The 23857-nt window shown below is 38.4% G+C and overlaps 2 protein-coding genes across 2 annotated transcripts; both read left to right on the top strand.

Moving 5' to 3' along the window:
* Positions 1–453: 453 nt before the first annotated feature.
* Positions 454–3630, top strand: tnfrsf1a (tumor necrosis factor receptor superfamily, member 1a; the record flags this gene model as incomplete). Its single annotated transcript, XM_079695003.1, has 2 exons — positions 454–709; positions 1349–3630. Coding segments are annotated over 2 exons (564 nt in total), but the record flags the coding sequence as incomplete, so codon positions are not given.
* Positions 3631–3781: 151 nt separating this feature from the next.
* LOC307026865 (pleckstrin homology domain-containing family G member 6-like) lies at positions 3782–22889 on the top strand (the record flags this gene model as incomplete). The annotated part of the gene is given in 12 exon segments (XM_079695002.1): positions 3782–4778; positions 7952–8150; positions 9601–9726; positions 10745–10882; positions 11538–11633; positions 11731–11781; positions 13659–13808; positions 18775–18885; positions 21523–21672; positions 22554–22655; positions 22657–22689; positions 22770–22889. Coding segments are annotated over 12 exon segments (1296 nt in total), but the record flags the coding sequence as incomplete, so codon positions are not given.
* Between the last annotated feature and the right edge of the window lie 968 nt (positions 22890–23857).

The raw sequence follows: 23857 nt of genomic DNA, 5'->3' as shown, positions 1-23857 counted from the left end.
CTTTGCAGATTTAGATTATTATTACAAAATGTCAATCAACATAGAAATGATGGTATGGCACCCAGCAGCATTTATAAAGCAATCAACTTTACCAGCTGCAACATTAACATATCACAATGACACGTCCTTAACTCCCCGTCAGCATATTCTTACTTTCATTTATTATGTTTAAATAAATATCTTTTTTTTCTTTTTTTATTGCACATGTTTACTTTAGCTTCTTATGTTATATAAGTGTTTTTATGCAAACGTTTTATATATTTTTGTTCATTTTAAATGGAGCAAATGTCCCGAAACCCTAAGTATTCTGCTTCTGATTAATTTAAATCATGTGGTATTATCTAAATACTATCCCTAAAACGAGCCTAACGGCATGGAGAGCACTTTTACGTTGAGTACTTACAGTATATAGAGTTTATTTCAATGCTAATATCTAAGTTCTTTTACTACTAATACTTCAAAATCGAGACTTTATTTGCATTTTCAAACTGTTCTCTTGCTTCTTTTAGTGAAGTTAAACATGTGAGTACTTCACCTCTGCTGGACGTACACAAACAGTCGATAACATTACATTTTGTTTGTGTTTCACAGCAATTCCTGACCCTCATTGAGTCTGCAGATATCCAGAGTGATAAGGCTCTCCCTCTAAGCACTGTGAGTGACCAGGAGCCGCCCAATCTGCCCGACTGCGTCCCGCTGGAAGTCAAGAGTGAGTGGAGTTATAATTGTGTTTTTAGCACTTCTTAACACGTGGCTTGTGTGGTCATTTATTCTTTTATGAATCCTATGATGGTTTAATGTTTTCTCAAGCACTTTGTAACTTGTCTGTGAAAAACGTACTTACTTAGTTCACACTGCATGCTTCTGTCCAACATACAGAAACACAGACACCTTGTTACGCTGCTATGGACAGTCTTGCACTAATGTACATTCCTCAAAGATATTGAAGTGACTGTTGTGCTTTTATTTAAGTCTTAATGTGTGTATAAATGTGTCTGTTGATTGTGTGTACACAGGTTTATACATATTTTTATATATTTTTGTATTCGGGATTGTGGGAAATGGTATTTTCAAGTTTCAAGGCTTTTATTCTCATGTGTGCATAGCTACAGTGTAGTTATGACAATGAACATCTTAGGTCACAGGCTCCTCCCACAGTGCAACACAATAACACAGATAAAATTGTGTGAGTAAATACAATCGAATATAATAGAATCAGAATATGATGACTGTGCAGAATAGTCTATATATAGTCATTGGAAGTCGATCTCTCTGTCTGTACACACAAACTGAAAGATTGACAATACACGTTTTGACCTATTGTGCTAACTCTCACCTCCTCCTGCAGTCCCTGAGCTGATCTACACGGTGCTGGATCTGGTTCCCGTGCTGCAGGTGAAGCAGCTGGTGCGAACCCTCGGTGTGACGGACACAGAGATCGAACAGGCGGAGGCGGACCACAGATCCTGCCGCGAGGCCCACTACCAGATGCTGAGGGTTTGGGCGGAGAAAGGGTCTCGTTCAGGAGGAGGAGGAGGAGGAGGAAGAGGAACAATGCTGCACTGGCCCTTGTTGCAGGAGCTGTTGGACCAACTGAGGAAGATGCACCTGGGCCGGGCCGCCGAGGAGCTGGAGACAAAGTACGACATTCAGTAAATCTGCAACGCGTGCCAAGTGGAACATGAAGCTCATGAAACCAAGTATTGTACTCTCCAGAGCCTCAAAGCATTCAAGCTGAAACGGTGCTACCACCAGCAGGTTCATTTCACACACACCAGCTTCTCTGAGCACTCTACCTCCTGCCTCACATGTGAGAGGACAAGGTCAAACTACTGAGAGACAGATGGACAAATGTGTCAGGAGGAGAGACTCATTGACTCTTTTTGCACAGATGAATTCTGCCTTAAATTTGAAAGAGAAACGTTTAGCCCTGTAAAAAATGTTAAAGGTATTTTGGAGCTTTTTTGGATTTGGAGTTAAATGAGAAGATTGTTAACACTCTCTTGTCTTCTCGTTCTAGAAGCTAGAAGCCGTTAGCTTAGCATAAAGAATGTAAATAGGTATATTGCTAGCTTAGGTCTGCCCTATGCTGACAACATCCACCTACCAGCTCCGTTAATGCTGTCCATATTTCTTTTTTTATTTAATCTGATGAAAATCCAAAGGGGAAAATGTGAAAACGTGCTGTTTTTCTGAGGTTTTATTGCATAACACTGGACTACATCTGGTCTGGGAGCAAGAGCTGTCTCAATTCAAGATTCAAAGGTTTATTGTCCTAACATATACACAACTACGGTGTCGTTATGAAATGTTTGAAAATCTTAGATCGCTGGTTCCTCAACTGTGCAATAACAAGACATCAGTCCTATGGCCTGTGGGATGAAACTGTCCCTGGTGGTTTTAGTCCTGATGCAGCAGACTGAACAGTTTGTGGCTGTGGGGTGATGGGGGTCTTTGATAACCCTGAGGGCTTTCTTCCCGAGCCGCTGGGAGTAAGGGTCCTCCATGGATGGCAGCTCCGTCCTGGTGCTGTGCAGTTTTCACCACCCTCTGTAAAGCCTTACGGTTGAGGGCGTTGCAACGGTGAGGATCCTTTCTATGGTGCACCTGTAGAACCTGGCACCTAGAGTACTCTCTGCCACAAAGTTAAAATGTGTATTCTCCTAAAATCCCAAACTATTCCATGAAGATGTTTATCACTGTGCAATTACACTCCGGAAATATTTCTTGTGTTGGAGCATTGTTCTGTTTCCCCCTGTTTCCGGTTGCTTAGATAAGCTAACAGGCTGGCTAAGCTAACAGGCTACAGCTTTGTATTCACCATACAACCATAACAAAACTATTCTGCTATTCCCTGCAAGATATCTACTAATTGTATTTCCCAAAATGTCAAACTAAGTCTCTAAGACTGAGTAAAGCTTCTTTAAGACGTGCTGATTATCTTTTGTTGTACAGTTTGAAAATATGAGGGCATTGTATCATGTATGATTTCATAGTGGGGTTTTTATTCTACCACATGCATTCAGGATTTGAGTGACAGCGGCATACTTTACTGAATCATAATCATGTGGCATTTTTCATTGAACAGAACTATTTATCCATTTCTATATCACATTGTTAGGCCTATTAAGCTACCACTTCATTATTAACTTGTCTTTTGTTTGTTTTTAGGGAGGGAAGTGCAAAATCCAGTGCTCAGTCTGAACCATTGAGTTAACTAGTAATGTTTTAATTTTAGTTCCTGGTCACATTGTTGAATCATTCTTCCTTAAAAGTTTTATGGGAACAAAAACAAATTTAAGGAAGTTGGTAGTTCCTACTTAGCGTGAGCCACTAGCATTCTTTTAAGGCCCATCATAGGAGCATAAAGCGTTCAACTGTGAGGGGAAACCGGACACGCCCGTCTCCGTCCGCCTCTGCAAAGTCAACTTGTATCATACCAGTCTCAGCATGCAGACATTATATATAAATCACTCCCTCAGACGGAAGGCGTGTCACTCCTTTGCACTTCTACCCTGTATCAAACTGTATTATAACAAACAGAAATGTATTGAGTCGAGCAGTCTATGAAATATCTTTTATACTTATCTGAACTTTTAATAAATGTAAATAAATGTAAAGGAAATCTGATGTGTGTGTGTGTGCACTTGGGATGTGTGTGTGTGTGTGTGTGTGTGCACTTGGAATGTAAGTGTGTGTGAACTTGGGATGTAAGTGTGTGTTTAACCTCAGGCATGCTGACGGTCTGCATCCCAAAATAACCTGAACACAAATCAACTTGTTTTTCTAATCAACTTATGGCTTAACTGTTTAATGACATTGCTTAAATATCTTTTTTTTAAGATGCAGACACTCCTTAATGAAAAATAACATTAAAAAAAGTTATTGTTAATTATAAAAATGAGGCTTCTGGATGCAATAATGGTCACTAATGTCTGATATGATTGAGAGTTGTGCAAATATAATAACTTCAATACTCCAACATATTGCTGCTTCCACATGAATGCATCACAATTTATTTACTTTTGTAAATGGAGTGTTATATATTGAATAACTTTTGTAATGAATGCTACATATTCCACTGTTTATTCTGTTTTGTATCAACCTTTATTAAGCTCGTCCACTTCCCCATAACTCTCCTCATATGACCTGCGATCACTGCTCTACTTTCCTTTTACTGTACTATCAAACACCAGATTCTCAAGTTCATATCAATGCGTCATTTCCAGTTGTGCAGAAAAAGAAAACCCTGCTGCCTAAGACTGTTAATCATTACATGTTACATGTTAGACGCTTTTATCCGAAGCGACTTACATATTCAATACTGTGGTCAATCATCACAGGAGCAATTCGGGGTGAAGTGTCTTGCCCAGGCAGGGACACAACGACATGCTGACTGCAGTGGGGTTTGAACCTTGGACCCCCTGATCCGAACACTAACGCATAACCCACTGCGCCACTCGCCTCCCTAATCCCCTGCTTGAAACGGTTTCCTAACGTTTGCCCAGGGGTATCAATACGTCTGATTGACGTGCAACAACAATCATATTTAAAGAAAGCCAGGCACCTCCTCCTCACTAACTGCGAAACATTAACCGGCCCTGAGCACTGATTTGTCGGCTGCAGAATCAGGTTGTTCCCGTTGGGCCAGTTGCAGAGGGCATGTTGCAGGTGAAAGGAAAAGAGAGGGAGGAACCGATCAAACGGAGAGAAGGAGGAGAAAACTTATAGAAACCAAAGATGACTGTGTGAAACAAAATGGATCCAACCAAGCCCAGGTACAGTCTATCATTTGTTTTAATTAAAGAATAATTGCTGGTGTTTTTGAGATGTGAGCGTGTAATGTTTACATGTGTTCACTTCAGGTAATCATATAATGAGATACATTTGTTGTTGTTTCACTGAGGCTATAAAGCTACCAGGAGGCCGGTTTTTACTGACCCTTAATCAGTCTTTAAATGGTTTAAAGTGCTGCAATTGCTATATAATCTCCTCATCTTGAGTGTCTGTGTTACTGTGGGAAACGGACAGTGATTGTAAACAGGTATGACACTGTGAGAAAAGCTCTCGTGTTTGATGTTGAACAGAAGTGATCCTCTCTGTGTTTGCTCATGTGACTGCGTTTGCTTTCATTCTTCTAACAAACATGGATATGATCTTGAACACCAGTTTCAACAGTGATCACACACTCCACTTTAATAACACTCACTCCTGCTTTTCGTTTAGCAACAGCAGTATAAATGGTTACATATCTGATTGAGGCAAAGAAGCTTCCAGAGAATTGAGACACATTCTTCGAAGTAACTCAACTCAGCAGCAGGAAATACTTCAGATTGTAATGATGCTGTGGGATTTGTGGGAACTAATGTCAGATGAGTCGTGGTGTAACACTCACACCCGCATTACTGTGTAACTGGAGCTGTCACTGAGATGCTACACTCTCTGCTACACTCTCTGCTGCTTTACTGCCTGGTTACCTGACCTGTATTTACTGCGTATACGTATACAGTGGTGTGTGAAGAACTGACATCCTTTACTTAAGGGAAATGAAAATATTGTGGTAGTGAAAGCTCTGAATTAAAAGTGTTACTCAAGTAAAAGTTCTATTTGTGTTGTTATATATTATTATAATTCTTTAGTTTGTCAAAGTTGAGCTATAGTTATTGTAGAATAAAATACTAGTGCAAAATGAACTAATTACCAAGAGTTAGTGGGTAGATAGAGCAATACTGTCAAATGTCGAAAAAGCGTATCATGTTATTTTATGTTAAAGGTAGTTAGAAGAAATGAGTGTAGTGGAGTAAAAAATACAGTATTTTCCTTCAAAATCTAGTAGTGGAGTAGAAATATATGGAGAATACAATTTTACACAATATTTGCAGCAGTTTCTTTTTTTAGTTCGTGGTTACCTGACTAATGAAATTACCTTTATTTACTGCATATTTATAGTGGTCTATGTGAAGTACTGACATTCATTCTACTAACGTATGGACTTGACTGATGAAGGTCAAAAGTAGTATTTAAGTAAAATACGTACAGCTTCTGCTTCTTTACTGCCTGGTTGCTTGATTGATTCAGCGATGTTTATTTACTGCGTGTATAGAGTAGTGTATGAAGATCTGAGATCCTCTACTTTAGGGAAAGTATAAATACTATGGCAGTAAAAGTATTAAAAAGTACTGTGAATGTAGTGTTCTAGCTTGTCAATGTTGATCCAATTAAGTTACTTAGTAAACACTACTGTTCAAAGACTGTAGATGAGTAGTACAGTACACTGCATTATGACAAAAAAGGATATGTAAAAAGTAGCTAGAAACTATGAGTGCAGTAAAAGTACAATATTTAGCTCCGAAATGTACTGGGGGAGAAATACTGTATATGTAGCATAACATAGAAAATACTCAAGTACGATACAATTATGTCAAAATAGTATTTAAATGCTATGCAATTACAATTTGGACTCAACATATTACCAATGCCATATTCTGAAGACATTTAAAATATTACATGTGATTACTTTTATTGAATCGTCTATAAATGCCTGTATAGTCCTGATCCTCAGGTGCTCTGTGCTCTGGTACCTCTCAGAGAGTTTGGCACTGTACATCGGGGGAAACTGTAAGGGACGCGTCTGTAAATCTTTGGTGTTGGGAAGTAGTGGAGTACAAATACTCCGTTACTATACTTACTGTAAGTACATGTTTCTGGTATCAGTACTTTACTCCACTACTTATTTTTCTGACGACTTTTTACTTTGACTTCTTAAATTTTGAACCCAAATACCTGTACTTTCTATTTCTTACATGTTGAACCCAAATACCTGTACTTTCTACCTCTTACATGTTGAACACAAATACCTGTACTTTCTACTTCTTACATGTTGAACACAAATACCTGTACTTTCTACTTCTTACATGTTGAACACAAATACCTGTACTTTCTACTTCTTACACTTTGAACACAAATACCTGTACTTTCTACTTCTCACATTTTCCAAACAGGCTGGTTCCTTTAGTCTGAATGTGTGTTTGGTGGCGTGATCATTATTATTTAGAGTCATTGCGTGCCTATTGATTTGAACACGATCCGTGTATCCATCATTTCCTGGTCTTCTCTAAAGAAGAGGGACCAATGAAAACGTTGTCATGTTGCCGTTGTTCAGCATGGAAACATTCATTAGCTAACAATGACATTATTGTTCTATGAATATAAAGGGAGGTCAGGTACTCTTTAAAACAGCTGCTAGTTATGGGTACTTTTTACTGAAGTACATTTCAAAGCCTCTTTACTTTGACTTGAGTAAAGAAGTTTAGTCAGTACTTCTACTTTCACCAGAGTATTTTTAAACACGAGTATCTGTACTTCTACTGGAGTAAAGAAGTTTAGTGAGTACTTACTCAAACGTCATTCATTCAATCTCGAGTTGAAGCAGTTTTTAAATAATCACTTCTGTAGTAACGAATGATGTGGTGTTTGTTGTATCATTACTTGTTTTGTGTGTATTTTCTTCTTCACTTTTATGTATTTGAAAGCTAATGTTGTGGTTTTGCAAAGAAGCTTAGGATATCCATTTTGACATGCTATTCTCTACAAAGATCAACATCAAATCACCTCAAAACAATCTTTGTTTGAGCTGTTTATATCCAGTCGACACATGAAACAGGTGACAAGCAGATATACCTAAAACATGCTTAATTGTAAGTGGTCAGAAGCCAAAAAGGTCTTAGCTAATCCTATCATTTCTCATGATTCAGCTTCTCTTTGTTCCAATACACATAGAGTTCGCCCTGAATAGAAATGCTAAGTGCACCTTTTTAAAAAGACAACAAAGCACACAATGTCTCTCATTACGTCCTCCACTCTTGTAAAGATTTGTCTTGTTTATAAATATTCTCCTCTGCCCTCACACACACCTTTTCCTGGCAATGAGTAACCCTGTGTTTGTCCTCAGCCTGTCCTCAAAGGCACCGTATGTAAACAACGGTGGAGGAAATGAGGCTCTGATGGAGGACGCCTCGGGGCCGTGGAGAGACGCAGTGGACGGGGAGAGGGAGGCAGACAGCAGAGACCCAGATGTTGATGTGATCACAGCAGGGGTTAACCACAGGGGGTCAGCAAACAAACACAAGTTCAACACAACCGGATATCAGGCAAGTGAAGGAGACTTTCCTCTTTAGCACAGCGTACAGTTAGGACTGGGTTTAAACTTCCTTTTAAACACCCTCATGGATCCTTCCTTTTATAGAATTGTAATTATTGTATTTGTGTCATTGTGTTTTTTACCCATTCATTGGTATTTCCACATTTATCTACTACCATATTTTCAGATATGTTGTTTGTTTTTACATTATCATTCATGTTTGTTGATTTGTGAAGCCCTCTGAGACGAATGTGATTTGTGATATTGGGCTGTATAAATACATTTGAATTGAAATGTGAGGGTGGAGGCCACTTCCTGTTTCGGCAGGGTGACTCTTGGTGGAGGAAGTAGTCAGGTCTGTTAATTCATTCAACGTTTGAGGCTTGGCTCGTTGCTGCTTTGTTGTTAAGTTAAATCATTTATAATGATATAACAAGTAAATGGTGCAGAAACAAGAAATGTCATTGACGCGATGTTGAAAGAAGTAAACAGATATTTAACTTGCAATACTCATTTGTTTAAATACTCTGTTTTAAGTAAAAGTCCTGCATTCAAAATCTTACTTCCCAAAAAGTATTGTCATTAAAAATATACTTGACCCAAAGTTAAAATACTCATTATGGGTGAAAACCCATTTCAGATTCATATATAAACACATAGGACACGTTATACATTATAGGAGTGTGCAGTTTCTAATATCTGATATAAATAGTATGAGTATTTTTGTCAGGCACTCAGTTACAGGCATCAAAGTCTAATAAACACAAGTAATACACACAACTAAAACACAAATACTGATACACATTCATGCAAACAAGTGCTTTTACTTGTGTTACTTTAAAGGTAGGGTATGTCAATTTGAGAAACCAGCTCGAGTGGCTAGAATTAGAAAATACACGACCGGAGAAAATCAGCCACTTCCTTCCAGAGCCCCTCCCCCAACACACACGAACGCGCACATGACCAATGAGGGCACGAGATAAGTTTGTGCACAGATGGAAGGCTGACAGGCAGGTAGGCCATCCAGTTACTTTAGCCGGGCCGACTCAGATGATTGGTCGTGCTTTTTACAGTACCACGGCTTCCACAGATGAGATATTTTTATGGATTTTGTCAAAGCACTTCAGATATTCATTGCTATCGGGATGTTAAGAGCATTCCATGGAAAATAACAAAAAGTGTATCTCGAGCCGGTTTCTCAAACTTACCTACCCCACCTTTAAGGAGATTTTGATAAAACACTTTTACCTAAGAGGAATTTCAAATGCAGGACTTTTGACTTGCAATGGAATATTTTTACATTCAGTATAAAGTGTTAAAAAACTAGGAAATTCAAAGGAATTCTGTTTTTCAGTAACAGTGAGAGTTGCATTGTCTCATGCACGATATTGAAAGATTGTTGGTATGCTCTTCGTATTGTGTTTAATCCTTTGGTACTTTGCTCTATCTTCGCTCCTTAGCGGCAGACCAAGCAGAAGGTGGTGACGGACTTTTCCACAGTGAGTAAAGGAACTTCTGCAGGAGCCAAACCCCGAGCAACGCTGAGTAAAGTGTTCAACCAGGGAGTGTCGGAGAAGAACCCAGAGGTAACGTATTGTCTGCATGCTGACTCGCTCAGAAAACAGATACAGACTTGCTTTAGCCGAGTCTGCCCATTCAAACAACGGAAAATACAGCAGCTCTGTTGGCATGTTATGTCTGACTGACTGCAAGCATTTACACTGATTCATAATGACAACTTTTCCATTTCTCCCCCTTACTTTTTCTCCAATTACATTTAGCTGACACTTTTATCCAAAGCAACTTACAATTACCAATTAGTAGTAACTAAGGGCTAAGTGCCTTACTCAAGGGCACACTAGTGGTGGTGTTCCTGGCGGGATTTGAACTCACAACCTTCTGATTTTCTCCCCACCTCACTACCCATTAGACCACAATTGTTGGGAGAATACTGAATGGACTCTTCCAATATGAGAGTCCACATGATAACAAAGGTATCCCAACTGTAGCTGTGAACATGACAGGATGTGTGATTACCTAGAAGAGCATCAGGACTGTTTGAGGCATATGATAGCTATGTGATTAACATGATGATTCAGCCTCTATGGAGAGAGACATATGACAAGCATGATCATTTCTGACGTGGAGCTAATCTGAAGTAAACATTGAGTACTGCAGAATTTTGAAAAAAAGTAAATGTTTGGGGAAACAATCAGCTTCCCTCCTCAGGATTTTGAGATTTTGAGAAAAAAATCGGAATTTTGAGAAAAAAAATCGGAATTTTGAAAGAAAGTCCGATTTTTGAGATTTTCAGAAGAAGTCAACATTTTGAGAAACAACTCAGTATGTTGTACATGACAGGATGTATGATTCCCTACAAAACCCGGTATTCCTCCATCTTGTGACTGGGTAACTCCCTCTCATGGATATCAGCATGTGAAGGACACTGTTCAGGAACTAGTTGATGCTCTGTGTGTGATGACTACTTCCCTTCTGGAGAGGTTCACAAATACATGGATCCTGATATTGAAGCTCAAGCCGGTGACCACCAGTGATATTTTCCTAACACCAATCCTTCCTCCTCCCGGTGTTTTCTGACCTCAGGAGAAGGGTCAGCTGGACGAGTTGAAGCAGGCTCTCGGGGCCTTCGCCGTGCCGGTGGATCTGAAGTGGAGATGGAAGGAGGAAAGTCAGGGAACCACGCTGGAGAAAAACTGGACTGATATAGTGCACTCTCACTCAGTAAGCACCCTTAACTCATTAGTTAACTGTGTTTCCCTTACTGTCAACACATCCAAAGAAAGGGCAAACACCAACAAGGAATTGGTCCGCTAAGAGCTGTTGATTCATCGTGTGATTAGGGCTCAGCCGGTGTGCAAAGCTGGACAAAAACAACACATAAATCAGCCAGACTGTTACATTATATTTCATTTAGATTAAGCTTTTATCCAACACTATTTACAGTGTAATCAACAAATGCAGGAGATGAAGATTCCTGCAAGTGCATTAGCTTTAAAGAAGCCAAACATTTTCAAGTGCTACACTTTTATTTAATATGCACTGGGTGACATTTTCCTTCTTCACCATGATAGGCATTATATCCCACATAAACCATTCTGCTGCTGTTAATACTCACAAGAGCCCATCTGCTGCTGATCGTTCCCAACAAATACTCTATAAGCTACCTTTTAAATTACATTTGTATGACTTGTTATAACATTTCAATCTATTGCAGACAAGCTAGGGTAGTGGGAAAAGATTGAGAGATATCCTTTTTTATTTAATGTGTGGACAATAGAAAACACAATTGAAATGCTTCTCCTAACTTCCTCCTCATCATCGTTAATTATGTTCTCCTTTCCCTCCTCTCTCTCCTTCCTTGTTGTTTTAATATCAGACCATGTCTAGGATGCAGAGACACCAGCAGGAGGCGCTGTGGGAGTTTGTCCACACTGAGCTCACCTACATCAACAAGCTCATCATCATCAAGGATGTAATGTCCCGTTCTCTACCCGCAGCAATTCAAACAGCTGTTGTGTTTATGCAGAGCTCCGCCCCGTGTTTAACTAAGCTGTGTGTGTTTCTCACAGGTGGTGATCGCAGCTCTTTTCAACCTGCAGCAGTATGGATTCCTCCCTGAGGTCAGTCTGAAGAGCCTGCTTATTATCTACACTGGAAACAAACACTAACACCTAACCTGCAGGTCTATGTTCAGTGTGAGGTTATGGAAAGATTGAAGATACATTCATGGGTTCTTTCAAGAGTCTGAGAGGTGGTTGATGCCGTCAAAGTAAAGGAAAATAATTGTCATCCAGGCAGCTAAACTCAAACAATATTTAGCTGTTCAACATTGGCAAAACATATTTATTTAAGTTAAAACATATTTATTTAGACCCCTAGCTTGCTTACATTACGACAATATCTGCTCACTTTGTTAAAAACGTTTTGTTTCTGTAATAGCTTACCTTAGACTCTCCTCCGCTCACACATCCATCCTGCACAGCAGCCAGAGGTGAAAAGGGCAGTTTGGATATTTGATGGACAGTTGGAAAATGATACCTTTGAAATAACTCAACCGTGATTGGGCAGGACAGTGGACACACTAATGTGTTGACTATGTGCATTTTGATTTTACACGTGTGTGTAAAATGCTTCAGAAATGATACTGAATGTGTTGAATTAACTTTGACACAGCAGTGTGTTAAAAAAAATGACACATTACTTCTAAGAGTGTAGGCGGACTTGGTAATCGTCCTTATGTGACAACACGTAGATTTCTGGGCTTTTTCTGCATTTTTAACATTGTCATTTGAAGCTGAGCACTGATTTTAAGTTCATCTTTGGCTATTTTGTTTAAGTGAAGTAAACAAACAACCACTGATGTGTTCAATGCGCTGTGCTTGTGTAGGATATATACTGTATTCCCCTGGTTAAATATGATCTAAGAAAATACACAAGTACTATAAGTGCCATCCATTTTAATCTTCTCAAGTTCTATTTCAGAGACAGATTTACTCCACAACAAGTCTTTAAAATTCACATTTAATACTTCTTCCTTGTCGAATACTAGTGAGATGATTTGTTATGGTGCAGAACTACTAATCTGGTATACACAATTAGTTTCATCACAACCTGCTCTACATGCATTTGTTGGTGATAAAAGCAGACAAATATAATAATCTACAATAATATAATACTTTGAGACCATTCTACTTTAACTATGGTAACAATATAAATACAGGACTTGTACTTATAGGCCTAATGGAGTACTTTAACTTTGACTTAAGTACAGGGCATGAGCACTTATTCCACCAGCACCTGTTTCCCCTCATCTGCATGCCATTGACATACATTAACTGGCACAACAGGACATCCGCTGTAGCTCACACAGAATAAAACACTCAAGTGGAAAAAGTAGCTCAACATTAGATTTCCATTGAGAAGACAGAAAAAAATCTCAAAACAGCTGAGTTTAAAAAAAATCTACTTCACGTCTGTTTTTCTGCTCTGTTGCCTTCCACTGGGTTTCTAACATCATTTCCATTTTATTTGTGTGTCCCTTGGGAGTTTGTCCTTGTCTGCTGGGAACATTTGAATTCATTTCTTATTTGATCGTTGATTTGATTTTTAATTGTATTCATCTGTGTGAATCTGTGCTGTCCTGTTTTTCATCCTTACCCTGCTGCTGTTTAAACCACTGAATTTCCCCGAGGGGGTTGATGAAGCTCATCTTATCTTATCTTAAAATCTAAGGACAGAGGGTGTTGTAAGCTGTACACACTGTAAAACCCCCTGAGACAAAAGTGTAATTTGTGATATTGGACCATATAAAAACTATTTGAGTGATGCAACGTTAACCCTGACCTCCTCCTGTGACTCGTATATAGCCTATTCTGCACTATTTCTATTATTTATTGTATTTACTTGCACTATTTTATGCCTGTGACCTAAGATTTCCATTGTAATTTCTACACTGTAGCTTTGCACAAATAACAATAAAAGCCTTGAATCTTGACAGGTGACCCCCACGCTGCTTTTCTCAAACGTCTGCTCCGTCCTCTCCGCTCACCAGCTGTTGTGGCAGGAAGTGATTTACCCGATGCTGCAGGAGGTCCGGAGGACAGGGAAGCCCTTCGACCCCCTGTTGTTAGAGGCCGGCTGCCTGCAGGTAGGAACTGTCTGATTAGCAACACATTCAGACTGAGGTGTGTTTCAGCCTGACAGAATTTACTCAAAGTTTACTTTATTTACTGGTGTGTTTCAGTTGCAGATCACAGATGGCAAAAGCACACAAATCCTTTACTCAATAAGTACAGATACTCGTGTTTAAAATACTCTGGTGAAAGTAGAAGTACTGACTAAACTTCTTTACTCAAGTAAAAGTAAAGACTTTGAAATGTACTTCAGTAAAAAGTACCTATAACTAGCAGCTGTTTTAAAGAGTACCTGACCTCCCTTTATATTAATAGAACAATAATGTCATTTTTAGCTAATGAATGTTTCCATGCTGAACAACGGCAACATGACAACGTTTTTATTGGTCCCTCTTCTTTAGAGAAGACCAGGAAATGATGGATACACGGATCGTGTTCAAATCAATAGGCACGCAATGACTGTAAATAATAATGATCACGCCACCAAACACACATTCAGACTAAAGGAACCAGCCTGTTTGGAAAATGTGAGAAGTAGAAAGTACAGGTATTTGAGTTCAACATGTGAGAAGTAGAAAGTACAGGTATTTGTGTTCAACATGTAAGAAGTAGAAAGTACAGGAATTAGTGTTCAACATGTAAGAAGTAGAAAGTACAGGTATTTGTGTTCAACATGTAAGAAGTAGAAAGTACAGGTATTTGTGTTCAACATGTAAGAAGTAGAAAGTACAGGTATTTGTGTTCAACATGTAAGAAGTAGAAAGTACAGGTATTTGTGTTCAACATGTAAGAAGTAGAAAGTACAGGTATTTGTGTTCAACATGTAAGAAGTAGAAAGTACAGGTATTTGTGTTCAACATGTGAGAAGTAGAAAGTACAGGTATTTGAGTTCAACATGTAAGAAGTAGAAAGTACAGGAATTAGTGTTCAACATGTAAGAAGTAGAAAGTACAGGTATTTGGGTTCAACATGTGAGAAGTAGAAAGTACAGGTATTTGAGTTCAACATGTGAGAAGTAGAAAGTACAGGTATTTGTGTTCAACATGTAAGAAGTAGAAAGTACAGGAATTAGTGTTCAACATGTAAGAAGTAGAAAGTACAGGTATTTGTGTTCAACATGTAAGAAGTAGAAAGTACAGGTATTTGTGTTCAACATGTAAGAAGTAGAAAGTACAGGTATTTGAGTTCAACATGTGAGAAGTAGAAAGTACAGGTATTAGTGTTCAACATGTAAGAACTAAAAGTAAAAAGTCGTCAGAAAAATAAGTCATGGAGTAAAGTGGGCTACTGATACCAGAAACATGTAAGTACAGTAACGAAGTATTTGTACTCCACTACTTCCCACCTCTGGTGCAGATACAGATTTCCAATCACCTTTATGGGCATGTCAATTGTAAAATGTATCTAGAGCATCTATCATAGTTAGAGGATCAGAAATAAAAATAGTACACCATGCACTAAATTAACTCCCACAGGTGTAATTCTACATCATAATGAACATGTTTGTATTAAATGTTTCTGATAACAGTTATGTACTTTTACCACTAAAGTCGTTTTTTCTTGCAAAAAACTTTGTATTGACCTTTAAAGTAAATAAACACAAAACAAAATCCTCAACATATATGAGCACAACAATCTTTCTAACATGGGGGAAAATAAAGAAAAGTATTAAGATTGGGAATATAAAAGAAATTAAATAAAACATTGGAGGTGTTTTTATGACGTTTATTTAAAGGGGACCTATCATGCTAAATGCACTTTTGTACGTCTTTTATACATGAATATGTGTCCCCCGGTGTTCCAGGGAACTCACCAAGTGTCAGAAAACAACCCTCTCTATTTTCCTCCATACCCAAATCTCTAAAAATGGGTCTGCAATGGATCTGATACAGACTGATCCAGATTTGAACACTTCTATGACGTCAAAGAAGTGGCGCTACGGCTATTGGGCCAACTCCACCAATCAGGAGGAGACAGCCACGGACATGCCGTTTGAAAGCGCTGGAGACGCTGTAGTACATATGCCAGGCCTGTAGATGGTGCTGTTCTCACAGAATCAGCCCATGCAAAGACAGTGTTAAATTGAGTGAAATGAGGAATGGCTAAAATGCATGATCTGTTTGGTATTTTGAAAAATAAAAAGTATAAATATGCCTTATATAGGTACGGTCCTACACTATATTATTAAAATATAGCTCGATAGGTCCACTTTAAACAAGAGTCTGGTAGAAGCACTTCATAGTAATACTTGTTGAAGATGTGAGAAATGTTCTCTATTACATACAAATATAAACACGTCAAAACATTTCATTTCTTCAGATATTACTTAGTTAAACTCCAGTTTCCTCAGGTACATCAGCTCAAAACTATAATGAGTTTTTCTGTTGATGTGATGGATTTCCGTTAAAAAAGGGGTCACCGAGCACCTTCAAAATACATGAACAATTATGTATTTTCTTACGAAATCTTATACAGTCAGCAGAGATACATCTTCTTTTTTATTCCATAATCTCTTCTTCCTTCCTTTAATAGTTATTAATAATAATGTACCCACACTTTGAGTAATTCTCTCTATTATATAAAAAGTGTAACCAGTTGAGCCCTGAGCCTGTTGTTCAGGCCTCAGGCTCCAAAATGACATTCCCAAAACAAATGACCATAACTTCCCTTCTAAAGGGGGTACATTAATAATCTTTGTTCTCAAAGCACTGATAAACCTGTGAGTTGGATGTAGAAGAGTCAGAATCAATATAGATTTTTTTATTTTAAATTAAATTCCGATTGAACATAGTAAAACAAATTAAATTATAGTGTCCGTCCAAAAAAAAGACATTACTAAAAGTGAAAAACACCCTTGAAGGATGGGATAGCAGACTAAAAGCTTTAGGAATTCAAACTATAACATATAATAAGTACCCTGTATCAAGATTGATGCAAAACAAGTGAAATTTGACATTTTTAGAGAGATTTAGCAAAAAAAAACACTTCTGGGGTCATTTGGGTGGATTTGCCATATCTCTGGCCCCCCGCGGTCGATTTTGATGATTGACATCTCTTTCTAACCATCAGAGCCAATGGAATCGAGGGGAAGTTCCTAAATCCACCTAAACATTACCCATTGGTGAATGAGTGATGCGCAGCCAGAATGCCCAAAACCGGAAGCTGGGTTGTAGCTCACACACTCTATATGAAATCTCAGTTTTTGACAAAAATTTTAAGATGGATGATCATTAATCATTTCAAAGTGACACAGACACATGCAATTAATGCATTGAACACAACGTTTGATCAGAAAACAGACGTATTTGCCGGAATCTGCGGAATCTGCTTTCTAGCTGATATCTTGTTTGTGCAGATCCGACAAGTAGTACAATATTTCTACCGTGAGTTCTGTGCTAAGTGCGTTAGCATTTTTTCGCTTAGTGCTAATTCAGAGGCTTGGTATTACCCTTGTGTTTCGTTTAGCTAAAAAAATATTACATATCGTCAGTTAGCTGAGTTTCTTCCATTTAAGTGGGTATGACACATTAATAGGTTGTTAAATGTTAAAAGCCCTGAGACACAGTTTCGTGAAAAAAAAGCGGCGGGGGCTGCCGGGCTTAACCTGTTCAATTCTTCAGACATTTCTTCGGTAGACATTTCCAAGCAGTCACCAGTATTCTGAGTAATTTCCTCTGCTCAAAACTAGATTTTGGTTTTTCTTTTGATGTCACAGATTTCCGTTTAAAAAGGGTCTCGAGTCTCTACACTTCAAAATACATTAGAAGTGATCTTTGGGTTTTTTTTCTCATAGGATCTCGTAAAAGTCATGCTGATTGTAATAAATCCACAAATCAGTCCTGGGAAATTCATATAACTAAGAGAGTACGTGTGTTTGACATCGCACTGACATTAATGGACAGTTTTTAATACAAAAAAACATCTAAATTCAAGCAGAACCCGAGAAATCTTCTTTTTTATTCCATATACTCTTTTTCTTTCTACATACTTTACCCACAATGCAACTTGTCCTCAGTTTGGTCAGAGGTTTGTGTGTATTTTTAACACATGCAGTGACCCTGTATTGGTAACATTTTGAATGCAGGAATTACTCACTTTCAATGTTAGCTTGAAGATTAAATCAACATAAATAAGTAAGTAAGTAAGTAAGTTAGTAAGAAAGTAAGAAAGTAAGTTAGTTCGTAAGTTAGTAAGTAAGTTATTCAGTAAGTTAGCTAGTAAGTATGTTAGTTAGTTAGTAAGTTAGTAAGTAAGTTATTCAGTAAGTTAGTTAGTAAGTAAGTTAGTTAGTAAGTTAGTAAGTAAGTAAGTTAGTTAGTTAGTAAGTAAGTTAGTAAGAAAGTAAGTTAGTTAGTAAGTTAGTAAGTAAGTTATTCAGTAAGTTAGCTAGTAAGTATGTTAGTTAGTTAGTAAGTTAGTAAGTAAGTTATTCAGTAAGTTAGTTAGTAAGTAAGTTAGTTAGTAAGTTAGTAAGAAAGTAAGAAAGTAAGTTAGTTCGTAAGTTAGTAAGTAAGTTATTCAGTAAGTTAGCTAGTAAGTATGTTAGTTAGTTAGTAAGTTAGTAAGTAAGTTATTCAGTAAGTTAGTTAGTAAGTAAGTTAGTTAGTAAGTTAGTAAGTAAGTAAGTTAGTTAGTTAGTAAGTAAGTTAGTAAGAAAGTAAGTTAGTTAGTAAGTTAGTAAGTAAGTTATTCAGTAAGTTAGTTAGTAAGTAAGTTAGTTAGTTAGTTAGTTAGTAAGTTAGTAAGTAAGTAAGTAAGCTAGTTAGTAAGTAAGAAAGTAAGTAAGAAAGTAAGAAAGTAAGTAAGAAAGTAAGAAAGTAAGAAAGTAAGAAAGTAAGTAAGTAAGAAAGAAAGTAAGTAAGAAAGTAAGAAAGTAAGTAAGTGAGAAAGTAAGAAAGTAAGTAAGTAGGTTAGTAAATATATATAATGGTGGTTTTCTCACATTACCAAATAATAATCCTCTTTTTTGTTTGTCTCCAGTTCCCTGAGCGCTTCTTCTCCTATCAGCACTACTGTTGGGAGGAGGAGAACAACCTGGAGTTCACACGCAGGCAGATGGAGAGCAACCCACACTTCCACACCTTCGTCCAGGTGAGAAGAAGACATACTGTATGAGTCCCCAAAGGAAACTGACTCATATCACTCTGTTGTGTTTACACATGTACACACACAGGCTTGATATACAGTGCAGAGGATACACGTGCACAAACAGAACCAGTGGCGTCCAGAGCAGTTGGGGGTTCGGTGCCTTGCTCAAGGGAACTGGCACCTCTCCAGCTTCCAGTCCACACTTCTTATTACTTTTGGTCCAATCGGGATGAGAACCGGCGACCCTTTGGTTCCCAGGCCGAGTCCCCTTTTTTTTTTATTATCTTTTTTTATCAAAATCATTATGCAAACAATATGAACTCAAAGAAACAATGAAAACATAAATTGTCATCTACCAGCCTGAACACTTTATATTCACAAAATGGTATTGTATTTTGCTTTCAAATCAAACTCAATGAGGGTGCTAGGCAGAGTCCCTACAGACTGAGCATCAGACACACACACACACACACACACACACACACACACACACACACACACACACACACACACACACACACACACACACACACACACACACACACACACACATTCTCTCCCACACAAACCTCATTATTAACAGTGAGTGCAACATGATTGAGATTCCATGCAATGACTAACAGCTGTGTTATTAAAGGTGACGCTGTGTAGTTTGAATTGTTTCATAACATCGTGGGCGCAAACACTTTTCACACCAACACTTTTCACACCAACATTTTTCTCCAAATGATTGATCAGACTTATTCAGAATCAGAATCAGAATCAGGTTTATCACCAGTGTAAGGGAAACTTCTGCAGCAATGGAGAGTCAGGACTCAGAGAGACACGAGGAGAGTTGGAGCTTTGATTTCAAACAATGATGTTTATTACAAGTCAAATGGCCGGAGAATTCATATCACAAGTCACAGCAGCAAAAGGCTCTGACTGCACGGGTGGCTTGTCATGTCAATTCTGATCAGCCTATCTCGATAGACCTTTTAACTAGTTCACAGAGAGTTAATGAGCATATTGGGGGAGGCGTAAACATCTGTGGAGCTTAGAAAGCCAGCGTTCCCACAGCCGTAAACCATTTCGTGACCGAGAGTTGAACTGGTTTATCAAGATAGCTGGAGCCTCCCGTTCCTTAAGAGAGATAACAGAGCCAGGGTTTGGTCGTGAACGTCAACAGGCAATAAGGTTAAATATCTTAGGAGTAAGGAAGAATCATTCCCTCACAACCAGGTAGGTTGACACGTACGAGGAATTTGACGTGGTGTCGTGGTGCATACATAAAAGTAAAACAAAAATTCAAAAACACAGATAGAGAACTATTTTAAGAACACTTTAGTAAAATTAAAATACATTTACATTGAACAAAGCCTTACATGATTTCTTGCTCACACCACTGAGCACAGGACATTTATAGGAATAGTTACTGAAATATAAGATAGGATGAGATCAGACAAACTTAATTGATGCCAAATTGGGAAATGGTTTAGTTACAGCAGCATGTACACAAGGCATTGCACATGAAACCTAAACAGTAAATAATATACATATTAACAATATAAAAATATATATAGGGCACAATAACAATGTACAGAATAAATCCGAATACCACTACTACTAAAAACGACTATGAACAAAGGGTATATAAATTATGAAGTGCGTAGATATACAGCCCCTGGAAAAATAAAATCAGCATTTTGATCATGGAAACTTGGCCTTTACTGTATACATGTGTTTATTTAACACTTGCTGTTTCACTTATGTCATTACGACCACACTTGTTACCCCGAGTGGGAGGTGATAGATTTGAGTTTAAACACTAAAAGAGACATTTTAGCAGGAAACGTGGTGGGCGTTGAAAAGGGTCCGCATCCAAATCTAGCAAAACAAAAACATCTCACTCGGCCCCCTGAGGGAGTTTTAGTGGGTTAGGGTTGATAAATATGGTTTTATCTTTTAAAGCTCTCAGATTTAGAGTCTTTCACCACTGATCGAATATATTGAACTAGACCCCTGCTGAATTAACAATTAAATAAACAACAACAAACTAAATACTGCAGATGTTAATAGAAGATAATGCTGTGTATCATCAGATGAATCCACAGACCACACAGCAAAGATGTTATTAAGTAATTAGAAACTACTTGCTTATTTTGATTAGGAAGTACTTCGGTAACTGAAGATGTTAGAGCCATTTTTTGATTACTAATGACAATGGTCTAATTAATTTAGGTCTTAATATATTATTTCGATTTATGAATTTGTAGTTAGTTAAATATTCTGGTTAGATGATCAGCTGTTATTGAAATTGTCTTCAACACAGAACGGGAATCGGTACAGTATTTGGCCTCATGTTACTCTGATCATTTTTGTTTATTTGTTTGTTTAATTTTATGGAAGAAGTAAATAAATCAGCCAAAGGAAGGCAAAGAAATCAGCGGCAAAAATGTTTGGGCGGTTTCAACATGAGAGTCAAGAAGCGGAGCGATGTTAATGGTGCACAGTTTTTTAAATATACTACGAAGAATGAGCCACGAAAGTACACTGGTGTTAGGTGAACTAACCCCTTCAATGAAGACCTGTCAAATGCACATTCTTTATAATTAAACAATCAGAGTCACTGACCTCAGGCCTGTCCTGTGCTTCCTGCAGTGGGTGGAGACTCACCCTAAGTGTGAGCGGATGCGTCTCGGGGACATGCAGGCCAAACCCCACCAGAGGATCACCAAGTATCCTCTGCTGCTCAAAGCCGTGCTGAAGAACACGCAGGACCCTCATGTGCAGCACACACTCAGAGGCATGGTGAGAAACCCCATCAATGTCACCTGATCACCCATCCCATGAGATTTAGTAAAGTCATCTCAAAGGATATCTTTAATTTAAAGCAGTAGCTGAAGTAGGTCAATGCCTCTTCTTTCTCTCTCAATATCAACATGTTGTTGTTAGATTGAAAACTTTGTGAATACGGAAGGGAATAGCTGCAATAAAAAAACAGATCTTGTATGTTAAAGTGTAAATGTTCAAATTTACCCCTTTATGGACACAGATACGAAAGGGCCTCCTTCTCTCAGTGTCCTCGATATCTTTAAGTTATGTATTTATACAATCATGTAACCATTCATAATGAATTAGCCTCGGTAAAGTTAGCTTGAGGTAAAATATTTTCTAAATATATTCCCTCCTGAATAAGGAGTAAAATATGAACTTTTAAAATATCAACGCTGTTCAATTCAGCAACATTTCTTTTGTTATGCTAAGCAGCAAAACTCCTACTGACGAGCAATGCTTCTCACTTCAAGATAAACATTAAATAACCTGCTCAAAATGTCCTTACAGCAGCAGTGACATTTTCTAAAGAAATGTTCCAAATATGACAAGGCAAAAAAAAAGGCCTTATCTTTCCTTTTGAAACCGGGGTTCCTTTAATATCAGAATTTCCACATATCAATGCATCCAGAACTTGTATTAGCTTTTAAAAGGATAGCACAAAAAGCGTACGTTGTGGCTCAGAAGTGAAACCAGATGTCATCTATATCTGAAATGAGTGTCATGTAGAATTAGCCTGGGTAAAGTTTGAGGTTAAACTCAAGCCTTTTCTATATACTGTATATTCCCTCTTGAATTATCACAAAAACATTCCTTTCTGCAAGATTCAATCTCCATCTTCCCATGCTCCTCTACAGTTATCTGGTGTGAACACTTTCTTGGAGAGCATCAATGACTACCTGAAGCGGAAAGACGAGGAACTCGCTCTCAGCATCTCCGCTCAGCGGGTGGAGGGGTACTGAGGTGGAGGGAATCAATGAAGACATAGACAAGGTAACATTGTTTCCCTTTCCTGAACTAAGCTGAACGTTATGTATTCCTATTACACCTCAAACATGTTTTTCTACTCGCAGCATGTCCAAAAGTTCTGCCAGTTTGACCTCACGTGCCCCATCAGAGGCGTCGGCCCCCAGGTGGTCCGTAAGCTGCTGCTGGAGGACAACCTGAAGATTCGGGGGAGAAGAGACAACAAGGTGAGCGCTCAGTTACTGACCATTCAAATCCATCTCTTAAAGGTCACCTATTATTCAAAATCCACTTCTTCATGTCTCTTCTACATCAACATGTGTCCCTTCTTCTTCATGTCTCTTCTACATCAACATGTGTCCTCTCTTCTTCATGTCTCTTCTACATCAACATGTGTCCCCTCTTATTCATGTCTCTTCTACATCAGCATGTGTCCCCTCTTCTTCATGTCTCTTCTACATCAACATGTGTCCCCTCTTCTTCATGTCTCTTCTACATCAACATGTGTCCCCCCTTCTTCATGTCTCTTCTACATCAACATGTGTCCCCTCTTCATGTCTCTTCTACATCAACATGTGTCCCCTCTTCTTCATGTCTCTTCTACATCAACATGTGTCCCCACTTCTTCATGTTTCTTCTAAATCAACATGTGTCCCCCCTTCTTCATGTCTCTTCTACATCAACATGTGTCCCCCTCTTCATGTCTCTTCTACATCAACATGTGTCCCCTCTTCTTCATGTCTCTTCTACATCAACATGTGTCCCCCCTTCTTCATGTCTCTTCTACATCAACATGTGTCCCCTCTTCATGTCTCTTCTACATCAACATGTGTCCCCTCTTCTTCATGTCTCTTCTACATCAACATGTGTCCCCTCTTCTTCATGTCTCTTCTACATCACCATGTGTCCCCTCTTCTTCATGTCTCTTCTACATCAACATGTGTCCCCTCTTCTTCATGTCCCTTCTACATCAACATGTGTCCCCTCTTCATGTCTCTTCTACATCAACATGTGTCCCCTCTTCTTCATGTCTCTTCTACATCAACATGTGTCCCCTCTGTGGAAAGAGACTCTGAAAGTTTCAGGAACAAAGATTCTCTCTCTTTTTGTCCTGATCCATTTTTATAAAAACCTGTCTGAAAATGAGCTGATCAGATTTTGGCCACTTTATGATGTCATAGCGATGTTTTGTCTT

This window comes from Notothenia rossii (genome assembly GCF_949606895.1).
Source record: "Notothenia rossii genome assembly, contig: scaffold_478, whole genome shotgun sequence".
NCBI lineage: Eukaryota > Metazoa > Chordata > Actinopteri > Perciformes > Nototheniidae > Notothenia > Notothenia rossii.
This window is presented reverse-complemented; position numbering and strand designations above follow the sequence as displayed.